Raw genomic sequence first — 19,790 nt, 5'->3', positions numbered from 1 at the left:
GAAGCACCCACCCCCATGTGCCTGAGGTCCCCCATGAAATAAGCAGAAGAAACTATGCCCATATTGTCCACCACTATGTCTCAAACTCATTGCCCCGTGAATTATCTAACCCTTTTTTAACTTGCCTAGACTAATTAAAGGCGGCTTGTATTTTATTTATGCCTTTTGTTGGTCCAAATGCACGCTCTCTTCTCTGTACACTCTCTCTACTATTATATATACATAGCCAGCCAACACCCAACACTTTATCTTCCTCCACTGACTTTGAGTTAATTTTGAGAAACAGAAACAGAGGAAAAAATGATGAAGCTGAGGTCAAAGAGGTTCTGCAGAAGCAGCTCAAAGCTCAGTAATGGTGGCAATAGCATGAAAGGATCAGTTGAAAAGGAAATCAAATGGGAACTTCGCCCTGGTGGCATGCTTGTCCAAAAGAGAGACACTGCTGAAAATGAGGGAGAGGGGATGATCACCATTAGAGTGGCTACTGTCTCAAAATGGCATGACATTTCTGTTGAGGCCACTTCAACTTTTGGTAAGCATATATCGATCACTAATTTATTAGTTTTCTCATCTGGGCATGGGTCAAAAGTTTCAAAACCAATATTGTAGATCTTCTTCTTTTTGTGAGGGTTGATTAAATTTCTTTCTTATAATAATGTTCAGGAGAATTGAAGATGATATTGTCATTGGTGACAAGCTTGGAGCCAAGAGAGCAAAGGGTATTGTTCAAAGGGAAAGAGAGAGAGGATGATGAATACTTACACATGGTTGGGGTTAGAGACAAGGACAAGGTGCTGCTGTTAGAAGATCCAGCTACTAAGGAGAGGAAACTCTATGGCTTTGGGGCTGCATGCCGTACCATTAGTGTATAACTCGGATAGAAATTTCAGCAATTTTGTTGTTCTGATTGTTAATAGTTCAGACATCAAATTGCTGGAAATTCAAATCTGTATAACAGTACTAGTTAATTGAAAGTACTGTTCATTACTAACCATATAAAAAAAAAAAATGCTAAAATATGGTGGTGAAACCTTCTTCACTTGGCTAGATTGGGGACTTAATTGTATCATTTTGGGTCGGAGTGGTTAATTTACTAAAATGCTTAACCTAATGCGCGCATCTTGTGTCAAATTGCAAATCGTTTACTATGTTAATACAAATGTTGAGCCCTTTGCCATATACAAGAGTATTATTAAGGTACTACATTTTTTATTATAAATTCTTTACATAACGAAGAATCGTCATCCATTAAATAATTAAATTTATTTGTCAAATTTTGTTACTTATATCGTACCGATGCGGCACTTTCGAAATATTTTTCTTTTTATTTTTCCAATAAGCAATGAAGTATCTTTTCTCCTATTACACATTTCCCATGCGTGCACGGGTACCAAAAATTAAAAAGAAAAAGGAAAAAATGTGTCGTGTAAAGCGGAAGTAGTAGTAAAGGACTTGGATAATTTTTATGACTAAAAGCTGGCATTTTTATGGGTTCCACGGTATACATTGCTTGAGCCAGAAGTGAGTACCATCAATAGCCAAAAAAATATCCTAATATTTTAGGGGGGGTCCCATGACAGGGGGGGATCCCATGACCGGTATTCCATCCCTTTTCTTGTATTCTAAAATATTGGAGTCTCCCGGTGATGTCTATAATCGTGTTTGGTCCAACCGTCTTAATTGGCGGTCACTTTTTTTTTTTAGTGCTTGTGCTAAAAATTCATAAAATCGTGACATTTATTTGATGCATTTTCTTTTAATTTTTGTTTATTTTAACTGTTTTGATGCTTATTATTGGGTTGTCCAGCCATTCTTTGTTGTTCTTGATTATAATTCTTATTCGATGTATTTATAAAAAATATTGGAGTTTTCGGGTACAACTCTTTCATACCTCCTCATGCACGATTTTATGGCTACATTAAAAATTAAAAAATGTTAAATTTTTTATTTTGGTACATATGCTTTGCGTTGTTATTAAATAGTTACCTCGATTTGCAAGAGTGTGATAAATGGTACTTATGGACTTCTTAGGCCATCTCCAACAGGTAAAGTTAAAGTAGCTACTCAAAAACTACAAATATTTATTTTAGCTACTCCAACAGTTAAAAACACTCCAACAATACTCTTTATTCTATTCTTCATTTCCTTAAAATATTGTTTTCCAATCTTTTTTTATTGTTTTATTTTCTTTCTCTCTCTTTCGTCCCCATCCCCAACAACCGGCCAACCCCATCAAACCCACAACCAAACCAGTAAAACCACCATTGCCCACCCACACCCAAGACCCATAACCGGTCGATGGTGGCTGGTGCAATCAATGGTCCCTTGTCGGTGGTGTGGTTATGAGCCAGAAAGCGAGTTGGTGAGTCCCCTCCACGATCCCATTCGCGTCGTTTTTCAAATCTCCCCTATGCCATGAGCCACCAGCAGCGGCCTTCTCCGACCCAACCGCGGCCCGCATCGGCGGAATCGGAGTCGTACAACATCATACCCATCCACAACCTGCTGGTGGACCACTCGTCCCTGCGGTTTCCTGAGGTCCGCGCAGTGACGAGTGCCCTTCGAGTGGTGGGGGACCTGAGAAAGCCGTCATACGGGCAATGGGCACCCCACATGGACCTACTGGACTAGCTGGCCCTCTTCTTCGGCTTCCAAAATGACAACGTGTCGAACCAGCGGGAGCACCTGGTGCTCCACCTGGCCAACGCCCAGATGCACCTCTCGCCTCCCCCTGACAACATCGACATCCTCGACGCAGCCGCTTTGCGCCGCTTCCGCAAGAAGCTCCTACCTCGGCAAGAAGTCTAACATCTGGATCTCCGATTGCCGGGAGATGGGGATGACGGAGAGAGATCGATGGAGAGGGACAGAGGGAGTGAGGGGAGAGAGAAAATATTAATAAAAATTTTTTTCTTGTGTGAATAGTTAATAGGCAACTCTGCATATTCACTGTTCAATGTTAAATGAAAAAGTTTACTTTGGCTATTCTGCTGAAGAGGAGAAAAGAGCAAAAATAGTTAAATTTAACCATTTCAACTAAAGTAGCAACTCTGCTGGAGATGGCCTTATAAACGTAATTGGTATTTTCGTCTATTTTTCATCTAAAAATTTAACGGCTTCCCAAGCCAAACTTATCCGTCCTTATTTAAAAAAAAAAATTAAAAATTGATGGAGACTGAAAACATCTTCTTCACAAGAAGCCCAGTGCACCGACTTATGTAGGCCTCGTCTGATGAGCCTCAATGCAACCGTAGGGGCTATGATCTCTCTAGGCCCGAAAGCCATGTTAGTAGACCAAGCAGATAGGCTTCCGTTCTTGGGCTGAAAACTAAAACAAAAATCCGGTAAATATATATATTTTCATTGTGTTTATGTACACGAGACAATCTTGGATACTTGTCTTTTATTGGACTAGAAACTGAAATTAGAGTTCAAACATTCTCGATGTTTTAATATAAAGAATAAGTTATTGATGTTTTTTCGAGGTATAATAGACCGTGATTTTTATTTTATTTTTTAATTATGACTGATTAAAGGTTTATTATTATTATTATTATTATATGAATCTTTTTATAATTATTAGTCTCTCATTCATATGTTGAACTCTTCTATCCATCAAAAGCAAACTATTTTGTGGAACGAAATTGTCATAAAGGATTTTACAATTCAATTACCTTCTCAATATCAGGATCTCTTTTCTAAATGTAATTGATACTTTTATTAATCAAAGGATAATACCTTTTTGAATTCAATCATCATACTATTAGAGAAAAATTCTTCCAACACAATCTATTAGATTAATATATGTTTTTAAACCATATGATTCTCACATGTATTTTTAAAGTTGTTTAATAAATTGAATTGAAAAAACCTAAGAAAAAGTTTATCCAAATATCAATAGCCTAAGAAAAACCGCGATAGAAGAAAAGTAAAAGTAATGCTAAAAATCACATTTTTATTCTAACATTGACGTGACAATAACAATTAACCCTTGAATTTATTTTTTTGCCCCATCAGCAAGGCGTTATATATAGTGATGGAATAAAAGTGTGGTTTTGTTTGGTTATTTCTAAAAGCATGCTTCATTTAAAAAATAAAAAATAAATAAAAATAAAATTCTAAACTTAAATCCATGAACTTTATATATATATATATATATATATATATATATATATATATATATATATATATATATATAACACATTCAAGGGCGGAACTACCAAGGCCCAAGGTTTTCCCTCCAAAAATAAAAAAATAAAAAAATATTAAGATTTAAAATTTTAACTTTAAACTTTAAACTTTTTTAGTTTTGCCTCCAATTTTATTTTATTTTATTTTTTTTTATTAATTTTGTTTCCCCATCCTAAATGCTGGCTATGCCCCACCCCCATGACACACTTGATATATATTTTCTTCTTCACGCTCTATCAATTTCTTTCTTGACCCTTTACTTTCCTTCAATCTGGATCATCACCTTCCTTTCGGGTTTATTGATCTCTTGTTTTGGCACAATCACAGTAAGGACTCCATTCTCCATGAACGCCTTAACTTCACCTAAACCTTCTAATTAAGGAACTTGACACGGCAACGTTCAACTCGGCGCCGGCCAGTTATCATTTTTATCATCTTCCCGGCCGCCTGATCAACATTATTCCTTTCACCACTTATTTGGAGCACTCTTCCATCATTAACTACTTCAACTTTCACTTAATTCCTCCCCTGCTGAGCCCCGGAAGATCGGGTTTGAAAACATGGGCTTCTGGGGTCACCTTCCAATCCGTTGGAGTGTTAAGCACTGGCCGGACGCCTGTTGATCAAAGAAAGGAAGGGGCCCAAAATTTCATGATCACCAAATAGTTGGGAAGTAAGTGCCGCCGTGCATGCTTTGTTCGTGGAATTAATTGAGTTAGTTCTTCATGGGAGGCTTTCGGAGTGGTGCATGTCTATATAAAGGAGACCCTGGGCGCATCTTCAACTATATATAGTAATGTGTTTTTTTGTCTATTTTTTATCCTTTAAAGTTGATATGGCTTTTAAAATCACCGTCGGATCAAAATTAAGTTTAATCCAATGATAATTTTAAAAGACACATCAACTTTAGGAGGATAAAAAGTGAACAAAAAAAATGGTTACTGGCATTACTTATATATATTAACAAGAATTGATCTAAGAATTGGTTGAGACTACCATATCAACATTGCAAAATAATTATAAGATAAAAATATAGTTTTTAGCATTACTCGACTCAATGATATATTAAAATTTGAAACTTGTATATCGAATTTTTACAAATTCAGTTTTTTAAATTATATGTACGTATTTTTAAAGCATGTAACAATTACATAATTTATTAAAAATATATGTGAAAATCACATTTTTTTTAAATATATATATATATATATATTTTATGAATTACATTTTCTAAAATATATGATAAGGAATAATATATGTTGAAAATTATTTAATGAAAATTTAAGTTTCCCTCCAATTAGAATGTTTCAACTTTCTCTCTATTTTTTCAATTACTCTTTGTTCTACATTAAAAAGCTATGAGTATTTTTGTGTGCTTTATAAGCATTTATCTTGCTATTATAGTATATAGGATTTTGAGTACACATGTGCTAGTTGTGTTTTGCATTGGTCGTCGCACACACACGTCACCTTGACGCTTTATTGTTTTCTAATGTGTACAACTGCTTTTCTAACAGTAATATTTTTGGAATAATTAACTGTTTTTTCAACCGTCAGAAACTATATTTTCTAACTGTTAGAAACTGCTATAAATTGTTAACTACAATTTAGATTAAAAGATATTTTTCTAGCATATTTTGGTTAACTTTTTTTCCTTCTTTTCTTCTTTTTATTTGCTGTTATAGAATTTCTTATTCAGAGCAGTGTTCAGAATTTGTAATCTGCATTCTACATTCGGGCAGTATTGTATCCCGAGGACAGATTTGTTGTATTCCATTTTGCAAAACTTATTGTTTAAGTAGAAGACAATATTTATCTAAGAGACAGATTAATATTCGTCTTATTGTCCAAAAATTCAATTTTTTTCATACAATTTTTATTTTTTGCTTTCTTCGATCAATTTATGTAGATCAACATCTTTATTTCCACAACAATATATATGGGGGTTCTACAATCTTCGGTGGGTGCAGAGCTTGAACATTATTAATTCTGCTTTCTTCTCATGGATACCCGTACGTCGGTACGTGTCTCTACTGCATTACTAGAAGAGGAATCAAGTCAAAGCTATGAAGTTTTATATTCTTCATATGCAAATTAAAGTTCCAGATAAGGTTGTCGATATATACAGTTCCGTTATTGTCTTTTTTGAAAGTTCCAGATCAAGGATATTAATTGTTGGACATGAATTTTTGTCCTTGCCCGACACGAGAAATAACACATTATTTCTTAATTATTATATAAAAAGCACATTTTTTTTTGGTAAACAAAACTATTGAAAAAAAGCATGTATTTTTAGAGAAATGATCCCTACACTCATTTCTCACAACAGCCCCACAACAAGCTGACGTGGCTGGTAGTATTTTATTATTTTTTTACAAAAAGAAAGAAAACAAAACAAAAAAAGTAATAAAATATTACCAGCCACATCAGCTTGTTGTGGAGTTGTGAGAAATGAGTGTAGGGATCATTTCTCGTATTTTTAACGTATTTAGAAAAACACGTAATAATTTATAAATAAGAAAAAAAAAAATCTTAAAAGCAGGGACGGAGTCACGGAGGGAGGAGGAGGGTGGCAGGGGCCATGGCCCCCCAATTTCCTAAAAAAAAGAATTTATTAAGTGAAATTTTTTTTTCTAAAAAATATAAAAATATAAGGTAAAAATAAAAATTTAACCCATATCAAAAAAAAATTTTTTGCTCATTGGTCCTTCGCATAAAAACTTCTGACTCCGCCATGCTTAAAAGCCCAAACTTTTGTCAACTTATTCAACATATATAGTACATGCCCATGCCTAACCTAACCCTGTAGGGACAGTTGTGGGCTACACGAAGACCCTCTACTTCATCAGACAGTACACCTTTATATATATATAACTTCAAAGTAATTAAGGGGAGGGGGGGGGTCATGGCTCTCAGCCTCTCCTGGCCTATATGTAGCACAAGACTATACAGAAATGCATGTTGGTCACCACCTTTCTAAAAGTAATTTCCCAAGAAAATGAAAGCTGAGGAAGAAAGGTGGTTAGTTGTGATTAATTGATCGAAGTGATGGTGATATCAAAGCCATCCTTAATGAGACACTTGCAATTCAGAAGGGCCTTTTCAATTCCCTCTCTTATCTGCAAGAGAAGGCAGCCTCCCACTTCCATGTTCTTCAAAGACTCAAAAGTCAACTTTTCTTTCTTCTGTGCTGAAAAACCAAAGGACCGTAGTATACTTTCTCTATATATCTTTGATTCCTTCCTTCCTTCCAATCACTCTCGATCGACTTGCATGGCTGCTGTTGATACAGATGAATCTTTTCTTTTCCCCCTTCCCAAACAAGGTTGGTGACTGTTCTTCTGCTTAAGGGTGGCTTTAATTCATGATGATGATATTTATTTGTTGACAGAAGATAGAGAGCACAATTGAGCATACCCAGGAAGGCTTGTGTATGGCCTGTTTTGTGCTCTCTTTTCTTCTGTCAACAGAATTTTCTGCTGGCCGGTGATCAGAACATCATATATTCTTGGGTTTTTCTCTATCATACTGCTTTCTGACTTGTTAAGATTTATGTGTATTTATGTTTGTTTGCACATATATAGACATATAGTCCTTCAGTTTTTTCATGCGCGCCACAGCTTTTTCATGAAAAATTAACAATCTTATTAGCCACGATGCTCGTGGTTGTGGTTTCTTGCTAGATTTAATCAATTTTATACCATTAAAAAAAATATTAGGTCAAAATATGATTTTACTTTTTTCTAAATCGGGTATTATAATTCAAATTCATTGTTTCATATCTTGGTGACATAACAGAAGGTACTGGGAAGGGAAAAGAGAAGAAGAATCCCTTCTTCTTCCATAGTCCCTATTCTCCTTAAGAATATTTTTATCATATATTCTAACAAGTCCTTGGATCCCTAGGGAGGAAGAGAAGAAAAAAAACGTTTATTTCATTCGAATAATGATATGAAAGCATAATCCATAAAACATTATATATTTCTTAGGGAAAAATTAAATCTAATTCCTTAAGTTTTCGTATGATTTTAATTTAGTCCTAGGTTTTCGATTTCAATTAATAATTAGGTCATTAAGTTTTCCTATGATTTCAAATAAGTTCATCTGATACCCTAATGTTCAATTAATTAATGGTATATCAAACCAATTATCTTAAAACACTAGGCTCCTCAAATTAAAAAAGTTTTAATAAACCCTCGAAAATGATGAAAAAGAAAGCATAATAAAACCTTAGTCGTCATTTAAATTTAAGGGTCTAACTTGTCTTTGATTAATCTCCTACACTTAAGAAGAAGTCATTCTCGAGTTAACACGAAATCCACGCATTGTCATCTCCACTGGCACATGAGGTACACGCACTGCCACATATGGTGGTTTTGGGCTCCAGTTCTTCCCTTGGAAAGCCTATTCCCACCTCATTTTTCAATAAAATGGAAATGTAACTCTTTTGTTCGAAGCTGTAGCGGAGCATGCTCCTTTGTCCATGGATGCGGGATAAGTGATCGTTATCGACAGTCTCATCAAAGTCATCCTCAATACATCCTTTGTTCAGAAATCTAATATTCGGTCTACATTACATAAGGACATCAAAACAACATTTTGGTTAAGGAGCTATATATGCGACTGAGTTTGATTGGATCCACTTCCCATTTTATTTGTGGCTTTATTCTCTTGCATTGTAATGATTGTTTTTCGAGTGCTTGTTGAGGGTACTGGCCTCCTCTTTTTGTAGTCCATTTTTTTTTTTTTTTTTTTGTTTTGTTTTTTTGTTGGTAATTGTTAATTTGCCCCCAAAAGAATCAAATATCAAGAATTAGCCGTGTAGCCTTGAGATTCTAGAATGAGTTTGACCTTTACCAACTTAGAGTATGTGAACGCTTCTTCAAATAGTTATATGAGAAATATAGTGGGGAAAAGACTACAATTATGCATCATTTAAGTGTTGGCTAAATTCAACACTCCTGTTTTTAAAACTCCTTGTATCAAATATCGATCCATGAATTCTTTTTTTTCTTTTTTTTTTTTTGGTAAGCTATATATTTTTCCTAAGTAGGATCAAATATCATCTTTTTTTTTTTATCATTTTCAATTTTTAAAGGAAATAAATGAGTCATCGATTTCATCAAACAGTTGATACGCATCCAAAATTTGAATATCATCCGAGTGTTACGCTTCAACTTTGGGTTAGGTGATCCCAAAATTAAAGCATGTTTGTGGGTGGTTCGGTAGCTCTCTTTAAGAAGTTGGCAACCACCTCATTTGGGATGGTCAGATCACCCCATCTTGTTTTGGCATGATTGGCCAACCAACCTCAAAACAGTTAAAAGACTGTCACAACCGAAAGCTTTAAGACGAGAAATTGCTGGGAAAGCACAAGCAAAAAGGATCAGATTTGATCCATTATTCCAAACTAGGCATTCCCTAGAACTTACAACTTTACTTTTTGTTATTCTTTTTTTTTCTTTACGTTTGTTTTGGCATCATTGCTTAGCATCATATTAGTGCCTCTATCTACTATGTTACAAGCTAAATGGAACAAGACAAAATATTAAATAATAATAAAAAAAAAAACTACTAATTTAAACACACCAAAGATCATGCCCTCTTTGCAGTAACATTATGTCCAACAGCCTACACTTCTCAACTTCTCTTCACGAATCGACCCTGCAAAGGTGGGGAATATAACATATAATTACCACAAGAAAAAAAATATATATACATATGATTGAGAAAAGTCGAGAAATCTATAGACAAGAAAAAATGTTCAACTTATCTTGATTTATATCATTTATGTCACATCAGAACATTTTTCAAACCATAAAAAAAAAAAAAACACCCATCAAAACAAGTTAAAAGTATTTCTGCAGTTAGAACCTTGCTTCTTTTAATTATATGTATTTTGAACACACGTCAGTTTAATAGACTGAATTTAACGAAATTTCTCCGACCCAGTTTAGAGAAAAACTTTGTCATCATCAGTTTGAATAGTAAAATAAAATAAAGCCCATTTGAGTAATAGAGAGCCTAGGCAGAGTTTGATTGATCGGTGGGCATACAAGTCAAAATGTTACTTGTCACAACTCACAACCAGACATTGAATTAAATAAGGTACAATAAAATTGTCCTTGTTATGAATTAAATGGCCACATGACTTGATAATTCAATTGTTGGGACTTTTCAAAACAGGGTTGGCTTTGAAATTAATGGCGGTAGCAATCGTGACTTTGATTGAAAATGAAAACACAATACAGACTTGATTGTTCCTTCGTATCAGAAGGGACACCCATTAATTTATGGCCATATTTTTCCTTCAAATTGGGTTAAAGAAAATTCTTTCCGATCCAATCTATTAAACTAACATTTTTTCCTTTAAGCGACTCTCACACGCACATGCATTAGTCACATGCTCTGTTCCAAGGGACTGAAACAATTTATAGACAAATATGGATCTTTGGAACTCCACTTAAATCTTTGACTTTGAATGGTTCTATTAGAACATTGAAAAGAGTAGTGTTAGGTGTTAAATCATTTACCAAAAGTTAAAGCTAATAGAAAAAAAGTGGACTTTATTATTAAACTAATGTTTTTGCGGGTGTAAACTCCCTCTTAATCAATGAGACCCAACACGTAGAATATTTAACTGAAATTGAGAGTAAACTATACTGTGTAGGGTTCAAACTGATGACATCTGGTGTAATACCATGTTGAATTAACATTTATCTCAAAAGCTTAAACCGATAAAAAAAAATGATAGATTTGGTCCTTCAAACTAATATTCTAGCATTAGGTTGGTTTGCCAAAGACAACAATTTCCTCAACTAAAATGTTAACGTGGCACTTTGGACACTGGACACTCTAGAATTCCCTATTTACAGGCCGTCTATATTAAATTTAAACCCTTCTTAATTAGTTAACCATACCCACAGGCATGCAAAAAATGTCAATTTTCAGGACAAAAATTCATCATTAGTCTCTACCCACTGTTGACACAGCAACTTTGAAATTAGTGGGAATAATGTTAACTTAGATTTCAAACTACACTGAGGACTTTGAATATGATCATGGAAATGCACCTTTCACAAATTCAACAATGCAGCATTGCACTGCTAAAAATAAAAAAAAGTAGGGGGTGTCAATTCAGGCCGGGTCGAATAGGGGTATAAGATTATATATAGGTCAAGCCCAACCTAATCCATTTAATTAAATAGGTCAAATCCCTCGACCCTAACTGCTAAATTCGTGTTGGGTTCGTGTCGTGCCGAGACAAAGATATAAAATTATACAAGTCAACCATAATCCAACCTATTTAATTAAACATGTCAAACCCTTCAACTCTAATCTGCTGATTTTGTGTTTGATTCGCATGTCATGTCAAAAATTATTAGCCCTAACAAAAAGACATAATCCGACTAGAAGAAAAAGAACAAGTGCATAGGGCAGGCTAAGGGTTACCTTCATACGGGGTCGTTTCTCGGCATTAAGCTTTCGAACTTCGTATCTAATCCGCTTTGAGAAGAGTCTGTTTTGCCTCTTCTCCTTGTATCTCAACACACTTGCTTCTCTGTGCCTCATCTTCCAACCATCTTTGTCTTCAACTTCCTCCTTCACTTTGATGCTACCAATATAATCATTACCCATTTCTGGCACCCTCCATACATTTGCAGCGCTGCCCCAACTATCCACTAAAACCTGCCCATCACAGATATAAACATTGTCAGCATTTGTTGCTATACTATGATTAAATCCATGCATGTCTCAAGCCAACTTCAATGCAATTCCCAAGACCAATTAGAAAAACCTATTGCCCATCCCTTTGTGAAAAAAGAAAAAAGAAAAAAGAAAAAAGAAAAAGAGAAATGGAAAGAGATGAAAAGGAAAAGAACACTTTATTGGACAAGTAAATTATTCTTTTTATCCGTTTTTTTATAGTGCTACGTAGATTGACACGTCAGTTGGCAAGTCATGTGACACTAACAAGTTCGAAACTAAACAATTAAATTTGATTGTGGCTCATGTGGCGGTGCCATATGGACTGTCAAATTACTTTGTAAAGAGTTGTAATACCCCAAACATTTTCACGTTTTTCATTAAACATTTCACCCCATACAATGTACATCCCCTCTTGATTCTCAATTCCACCCATATTGGAGGCAATGCATATAAAGGAATGGAATGGAACCTATGGACCCTTTTCTTCTTTTCCTCTCTTTTAAAAGAACTTCCAAAGAAGAGAAAATTAAGTGCATTGCCCATATTCTTTTATCCATTAATTCTTCCCAAATGGGTTATTACTGTCATAGCATGCAAGAGACCTTACCCCAAATGACTCAAGCCCACACTCCTATGTAAGTGAAAAAATGAGGAGGTAGATCTTCCCGTAGGGTTGAGTTATGGGTCTCAGTGTCCTCCGGAAAATATCAATAATAATTCCAACCAACAAAAAAGTTGGTGGAGTGGGCCAAAAGCCACAGCTGGCTAAGGCACAATGGGCCCCAGAAGAGCAAAAAGTGCTAGTAATTAATCAGATTCAAAACAATGCTCAATTGCAAGCAATCACTGCAATATTGCCATATGTACTCAATCATCACCATCATTCATTCAAATATATATATATATATATATACACATTCGTATATATATTAGAAAGATTATGGAATAGATGAGATATAATACTAAGAAAATTGAGCAGTAATCAAGAACTTACATTGGCAGTGTCATGGGGAAGAAAGTCATCATGCAAGTCAGGCACATGCAAGTCAGGCACAGTCTGTGGAGGAGACTCTCCTTCAATGTAAAGAGGGCCCTTACCAGACCAAGCGTTCAAGATGCCCTGATAATCAAGCTTTAATGACAACAACCCTTGCGACGTCGGCCGCCGCGCCTTTGCACACCACACGTCGGTGACGCAGCTAGTCACCTCCTCCGGCTCCTTCTTCTCCACCAGCACCTCCGAGTAACAAACCCACTTCTCGTCGCTCGGGTCCCTGTCTCTGTTCCTCATGGCCGTCCGAACCAGCTTTGAGCTCGCACTGTGACAGTTATTACCACCGTCAGCAAGACGACCCCCCTCCTCGCTATCCTGTCCCCCGTAGGCGTACGGCGGCACGGAGAGGGAGTCCTCCTCGGAGGAAGACACTCCGGCGAGGAGGCCGTTGAGGGTGGTGGTGGCGCCGCCACCGCCCTCGGAGCTGAAGAGGAACGCCACGTTCTCGTCGTGTATCATGTCTTTGTCTTCGACAAGGTTTTCTGGGTGTAGAGGGAACAGGTTGAGCTGGTGCTGCTTCTGGTACTGCTCATGGTGGTTGGTTTTGGGGCTGTGGGTCATTTGGTTAGAGTTCTGCGAGTTTTCTGAGGAGAGCTCTAGGCGGAGACTGAGGAACTTGGGCTTTCTGGTCTTTGATCTTGACTTGCGAGCTGGTTTTAGTGGTTCTCTGGCTTTGATCTCTTTCTTGATCGTAGACCTGGTTTTCATATCAGAAGGAGTGTTCTTGTTGCACATCTCTCAACACACTCACACACACGCGCGCGCTCTCTTTCTACTTCTGAATTGGGGGTTGAAGAGAACATGTAAGAAGAAGAAAAAATGATGAACTTTTAGTGGGGGCAGGATACTAATCCACTTTTAGTGGCACCATTGGGAAGGGAGAAAGGGCGACATGACATGGGTTGTTTAGTCAGCCGAGCTCTTACAGGGAGATGATGGTGATGGAATGCTTTATCGACACGTGGGCTGAGAGGATTGGGCGAGGCAGTGGATTGTGTTGTTATCCGGATTTCGTTTGCTGTGGATGGATTGGGGTTTTCCTAGTATAATTTTTTACCTATAAAAGCTGCCCCTTTGTCTTTATTTACTCCGCGCTTACCGTGAATTAATCCGTGGGTCTGATTAATGCTAATTATGCTATTCACGTGGTGATTACTTTTGCAGTTTACCTTTCAAAAGAAAATACAGAAAACAAATAAATAAATAACTTTTAAATTTTTTTTAATTTTATTGATTTTAAATAATGAATTTTCTAAATATTTTTAGATTAAATAAATATTATTTTTTTATTAACAAAGTCAACTACTTAAAGTATTTAATGCATTATGCATTAAATTCATGTCAAGCATTCAATACAAAAAATAATATTAAAAAAAATTTGACATTTACTTTTTGACCCTTTAGAGAGATTTTGAAAAATGTTCAATTTAACTTCTGTTATAAAGTTTGTTAAATGGTATTTTTCTTTTTTTTTCTTTTTTTTTTTTTTACGTTTTGTTAAAAAAAAAATTTAAAAATATTTACTCCAAATATTTGAACTTTACCCGCTGAGTTAAAAAGTTCAAAGCATTTACTCTGATTGCCTGAACACTTGTTTAACCGGATAAAACCTAAGTGCCTCGTTATATGAATTGTCCTTATTTACTTGCAAAACGAAAAGCTTGTTACGCTTGAACCCAATCCATCCTTGCTAGTGTGACATTTGAAAGGGTAATTTTTACTATTTGAATTAGACCTATATTTATGTTAATTTGCTTTCTTTTCTTATGTTAATAGCCTATTTTCTATTCACATAAGTAGCCCCATTTCACATTAACTTATCACTATTTTCAATTAAAATAATTAATGTATTATATATATGATGTAACATTAAGGTGTATTCAGTATGTCATTGTTGTATGAGTGTGTGATCATTATGTGCGATGTGGACACTCTCACGACCACTCATCATCTACATCTAGAGGGAATCAACTAATAACACATAAAAAAATACAAAAAAAAAAATAACACATGACATGGGCTTCCATGGTTTTTGGCAGAACAGGAAAAAAAAAATGCAGGGATAGATTGGGAAAGGATGAAGCCCAATCAGCAACAACTTTATAGGAGAAAGTACATGGTGGGACCCCCATCCTCATCTCCTTTTTGTGCTGCCGTGTGATGCTGGAAACCCACGTGTTGTAACCTCCAAAAGAAAATATCTCCCATAATAAAAAAAGGCCTCTTTTCACGCTGAAGAGTAAGGGGGGGCATTCCGAGAATTGAACTCGGGACCTCTCGCACCCTAAGCGAGAATCATACCACTAGACCAAATGCCCTGTTACTTTTTGAACCTTAGATATGGACTACACGTGGTTGATTTTTATTAAAATCATATTAGGGCCGGCTCAATAATTAGATGAGCGAGGTTACTAAATTTGTCAAAAAAGAACAAAAAACAAAAAAGGTAAAAGAATGTGATACGCCTTAGAAAAAAATAAAATAACAATGAAAAGACAAAGATTGCACGCATGCAGGCCATTTAGATTGTCAAATCGTATTAGAACTATAATTGTTTTGTTTAAATTTGAGATAATTTAAGCAGATAATTGTGAAGAATTACTTATAAAATTGATCTGACTTCATAAATAATTAGACAGTTAAATTTTTATTTGATTAAGTAGATCTCATAAGTCATCTTTCATAATCACTTATCTGAATTCTCTTAAATTCAAATAAATAATTTTAAATAATCTTGATCCGGCCAAATCCACCAACTTTTTTTCAGCAGTCTCAACTGACTTCTCTCTTTTTTTGTTTTACCAAATAATTTTTGTCCAACCATCCCAATGATCAAAGGTGTGATTTGACCATTTCAATATGGCATCGATATGGCTTGTCGGTGGTGCAAGTCACATTTTTCCTTCTCTTTTATGTCCTATCAGAGCATTCCTAGCAGCTTCCATTCCCTTCCCCTTCATTTTTCTTAAATGTAGGGAATAAAACTACTTTTTACTTCCTTATCAAAAAATACCCCACACAGCTTCCCTTCATTTTTCTCTATATCATTAAAATATTATTTTGTTACTTTTACTTTAATTAAAAGTAAGAAAAGAAGGAGATAAAGTAAGAGAGAGATTATATTTTTAGAATAAACAATTGAATGGGAGGTGTATTGGGAAGCACTGTTCACTTCATAGGGAATAGATAATTGTAGGGAAGCTGTTATTGGATGGTTTTTTTGACTTTCTTAAAATTTTCCCTAAAATTTAGGGAACAGATCCCTTGTAGGGAAGCTGCTAGTAATACTCTCACCATGTAGGCTGCTCATTTAAAATGAATAGTTAATAAGAACATTACTAGCAGCTTCCCTACAAGGGATCTGTTCCCTAAATTTTAGGGAAAATTTTAAGAAAGTCAAAAAAACCATCCCACAGCAGCTTCCCTACAATTATCTGTTCCCTAGGAAGTGAACAGTGCTTCCCAATGCATTGGGAAGCACTGTTCACATCCCAATCAATTGTTTATTCTAAAAATATAATCTCTCTCTTACTTTATCTCTTTCTTTTCTTACTTTTAATTAAAGTAAAAGTAACAAAATAATATTTTAATGATATAGGAAAAAATGAAGGGAAACTGCTGTGGGATGTTTTTTGATAGGGAAGCAAAAAGTAGTTTTATTCCCTACATTTAGGGAAAATGAAGAGGAATGGAAGAGAAACTGCTAGGAATGCTCTAATAGAGGCTTAGTGCTCTTGTACGTTCAATTCTCTAAATATTGCATGATATCGAAAGAGATGGAGTTTGGAAATATAAATGAAAAGAAAGGTAGGAATTTTTTTTATTTTTTATTTTTTATTTAATGAGCAATTTGATCATTACATTACACTAAAATAAAATTATAAACTGAAGGGTGTGAGATCCTAACAAACATCCTACAATCAGGCCATTATAGTGCATAAAATTAAAACTATAAATAAAAGACAGACCAAATTCATAATCTCTTAACCAAAAGGTAGAAGAAAGACAAAAGGTTGACTTGACCGCGATATGATGCAGTTTAAAGATTGGACTGTTGTAAAAAAGGTAGATTGCAATGACTGCAATGTAAAAAAGGTGTAAAAATGCATAATTTGTGTTTGTCGAAGGATACTCCCATTAGTATTTTTAGTATTGTTATTAGAGAAACTGTATGTCCCTAAATTCTTACTTTTAAGGGCTAAGTATATTTTGTTATGAATGAAGAGTATGAATATTTCTATTAAAATAAGAAAAGGATGATTTGCGACAAAAAAAAAAAGAAAAGAAAAGAACAAATTTATTCCGACTTTATGAGAAATTAAGAAGATGAAAATGGGATTTGGAAAGAAAGAAGCGGTGGAAAAGCGGGATGGCGCCAGGCGGCGGCTCCTGGGACCTGGTGGATACGATTACCGTCCCTTTCTTTTTCTCCAAAACTTGAAAAAGAAACTGAATGAAGTGGTCTGGCTTTTGGGCTTATATTGGGCTTTGAACTCTGATCCACAAACATTCACGTGAGAGGCAGAGAAACCTCCAGGGCAAAGGGCCTCAAATAAACCCAATAGGAAAAAAGAACCAAAAAAAAGGAGGGAAGCAGGCTTGAACCACCAGCTACGAATTCCACATTAAATGTTTACACATAAATTTTGTATGCATATTTTGTTTGGACACAAATTAACTTTAAATTGGTTTGTAGCATACGAGAATTACATGTTTTTTTTAATATTATATAATTTTTATATGTTTTTTTATAGCATTAATAAACAAGCATATGTTTTATACATACTTTAAAAATACATATTACTTTATTAGACTGATTTGTAACTAATTTTTGTCATGTTTGTTTGGTTAATCTAATTTTTAGACTAATATATATATATATATATATATATATATATATACACAGAGACCGAACTAAGAGGGGTTGGTGGAGCCATGGCCCCACGCCAGCCCCCACATCTAAAAAAAATTATATATTTTTTCATCTTTAAATTTGTTAGAATTTATTTTCTTTCTTATATATATATATATATATATATATATATATATCAAAACTAATTTTTAACTATATATACATATATTAAATATATAATATGTACATTCAAAACAAGGGGGAGGGCGCAAGCGAGGTATTGTCCCAGACTCTTTATGTTTGTCATGTAATATATATGGACAATGAAATGGTGAAACATATTTTATGGGATTGCCCTTCAGTTAAAGATATATGAGGGGCGTGTGGGAGAAAAATCCAAAAGAGCATTGATGAAGGCACCACTTTCGTGGATGTGTTAGAGAACATGATTGATATGTGTACAAGAGAAGAGGCAGAGCTCCATGCTAATTAAGATTGCTCACATAATCTGGTTCAAAAGGAATAACGTGTTTCGTTTGGAGGGGGGGGGGACCCAAACGTGTTGATCCAAACATCATCTACTTCCCTTCAAGCATACAGGGAGGCCATTGCAAAATTAAGCCCTTAGGGGACAACACGGGAGGAGCATGACCTGTCCAGTGGAGATCTCCACCCGTAGGTGTTTACAAAATCAATTGGGATGCCACTTTGGATCTCAAGTCTGGAAGAATGGGTATTGGCATCATTGTGAGAAACTTAGAAGAAAGAGTGTATGCTGCCACCAGCCAATCATTATGTGCACTGCCGGAACCTATAGTAGTAGAAGCAACCGCGGCGTTGAGAGCGGTGAAATTCAGTTGAAATAATTAGGGGTTTACACAAGATTATTTTAGAAGATGACTCCTTACAGGTTGTGAATGCTTTAAATGCAGCTGACCCTAATTGTAGCACTTATGGGCAAATAGTGATGGACGTTCAAGCTATCCTACATACGTGTTGGAGTTGGCAAGTATATCATACCAAAAGAGGGGCGAACCATGTAGCTCATGGTCTTGCAAAAGAGGGGGTCAAACATGGCACAAATTAAATCGGATTTGAGTAGATTGTATTCTAGAGAGTATCCGTGAAATTGTACTATCAAAGGTTTACACTCTGGTTCTTTAGAGCTTTTCCGCTCTAGTGTCTTCAATATTTATTGTTGAAGTCAAAAATATTTATTCAAATAAAAAAGGGGGGGGAGGGGCCGGGGCCATGTACCCCTTGCCCCCATGTAGTTTCATCGCTACGTACTAATACATAATATGAGAACTTAGTATATTTAATCAAATGCATGCTGGTGTAAACGACCAATTATGAATAACACATAAAAAAATTTAAAGTTAAAACTTATAATAAATTCACGTGAGAATATGTTCTAAAAACACATGTTAATTTAATAAATCGGGCTGGAATAATTTTTGTTCAATAGTTTTAAATGAAAACTTTGACCCATTTTAATTAACAAGAAAAAAAAAAATCCAAAGATTGAGTTATGTTAATTTAAAAATTATATTTATCTAACTCCGGCATTGATGTTTAGGATTCTTCAAGAATGATTATTTAGCTCTGAAAACCACATAAGTTCTTAAAACTATAAATCTAGCTAATAGCCCCATTTTTTATTATCAGGAAGAGCATAATTGCATGGTAAAAATATTTAAAATTTAAAAATTTTAAACTAAGTTTGACCTATATTTATTTAAATAAGTAATGGTCTTCATCCCAACTCACCAACAGTAAATAAACATTAACTTATATTCTTTGGGTTTGAATAAAGGTACTAAAAGAAATTCGGTCATTAACTAAGTAAAATAAACATTAACTTTAAAGTTTTAGCGATGAGTACTTATGATAAGTGTTTTTCAGCGACAACTTTTGCTCACATCATTGATATTATGACTAGCTATTAAAACAATTCCTATTAGCGATGACAAAATAGTTGTT

General features: G+C 35.0%; 2 protein-coding genes, 1 long non-coding RNA gene and 1 other non-coding gene across 4 annotated transcripts; 2 read left to right on the top strand and 2 right to left on the bottom strand.

The window, feature by feature from the left end:
• The first annotated feature begins 230 nt into the window (after positions 1-230).
• On the top strand, positions 231-1,166 carry LOC133861384 (BAG family molecular chaperone regulator 2-like). The gene is made up of 2 exons (XM_062297168.1): positions 231-532; positions 664-1,166. Exons 1-2 carry the CDS (start codon positions 301-303, stop codon positions 870-872), a joined length of 441 nt encoding a protein of 146 aa, XP_062153152.1. The 5' UTR covers positions 231-300; the 3' UTR covers positions 873-1,166.
• A 5,944-nt stretch (positions 1,167-7,110) lies between these two features.
• On the top strand, positions 7,111-9,015 carry LOC133861565 (uncharacterized). Its single transcript, XR_009899035.1, has 2 exons — positions 7,111-7,516; positions 8,649-9,015. It is a non-coding gene; the product is annotated as an uncharacterized LOC133861565 (long non-coding RNA).
• Positions 9,016-9,520: 505 nt separating this feature from the next.
• LOC133861232 (uncharacterized) lies at positions 9,521-13,844 on the bottom strand. The gene is made up of 3 exons (XM_062296970.1): positions 12,896-13,844; positions 11,644-11,880; positions 9,521-9,855 (listed from the first exon to the last, which is right to left on the bottom strand). The coding sequence occupies exons 1-3, from the start codon at positions 13,688-13,690 to the stop codon at positions 9,832-9,834; spliced, it is 1,056 nt and encodes a 351-aa protein (XP_062152954.1). The 5' UTR covers positions 13,691-13,844; the 3' UTR covers positions 9,521-9,831.
• A 1,357-nt stretch (positions 13,845-15,201) lies between these two features.
• On the bottom strand, positions 15,202-15,273 carry TRNAP-AGG (transfer RNA proline (anticodon AGG)). The gene has a single exon. It is a non-coding gene; the product is annotated as a tRNA-Pro (tRNA).
• Positions 15,274-19,790: the final 4,517 nt, after the last annotated feature.

Source organism: Alnus glutinosa, chromosome 2 (genome assembly GCF_958979055.1).
Source record: "Alnus glutinosa chromosome 2, dhAlnGlut1.1, whole genome shotgun sequence".
Taxonomy (NCBI): domain Eukaryota; kingdom Viridiplantae; phylum Streptophyta; class Magnoliopsida; order Fagales; family Betulaceae; genus Alnus; species Alnus glutinosa.
Note: the sequence above shows the minus strand (reverse complement) of the source record. Positions and strands in the feature narration are given on the sequence as shown.

What these genes read in the sequence shown, in the direction of transcription:
- LOC133861384 (XM_062297168.1), top strand. Translation starts at nt 301, where the DNA reads ATGATGAAGCTGAGGTCAAAGAGGTTCTGCAGAAGCAGCTCAAAGCTC. An exon ending in TGAGGCCACTTCAACTTTTG is followed by an intron (nt 533 to 663) that starts GTAAGCATATAT and finishes AATAATGTTCAG; the next exon opens with GAGAATTGAAGATGATATTG.
- LOC133861232 (XM_062296970.1), bottom strand. Translation starts at nt 13,690, where the DNA reads ATGTGCAACAAGAACACTCCTTCTGATATGAAAACCAGGTCTACGATC. An exon ending in TTCCCCATGACACTGCCAAT is followed by an intron (nt 11,881 to 12,895) that starts GTAAGTTCTTGA and finishes TGTGATGGGCAG; the next exon opens with GTTTTAGTGGATAGTTGGGG. An exon ending in AGAAACGACCCCGTATGAAG is followed by an intron (nt 9,856 to 11,643) that starts GTAACCCTTAGC and finishes CCACCTTTGCAG; the next exon opens with GGTCGATTCGTGAAGAGAAG.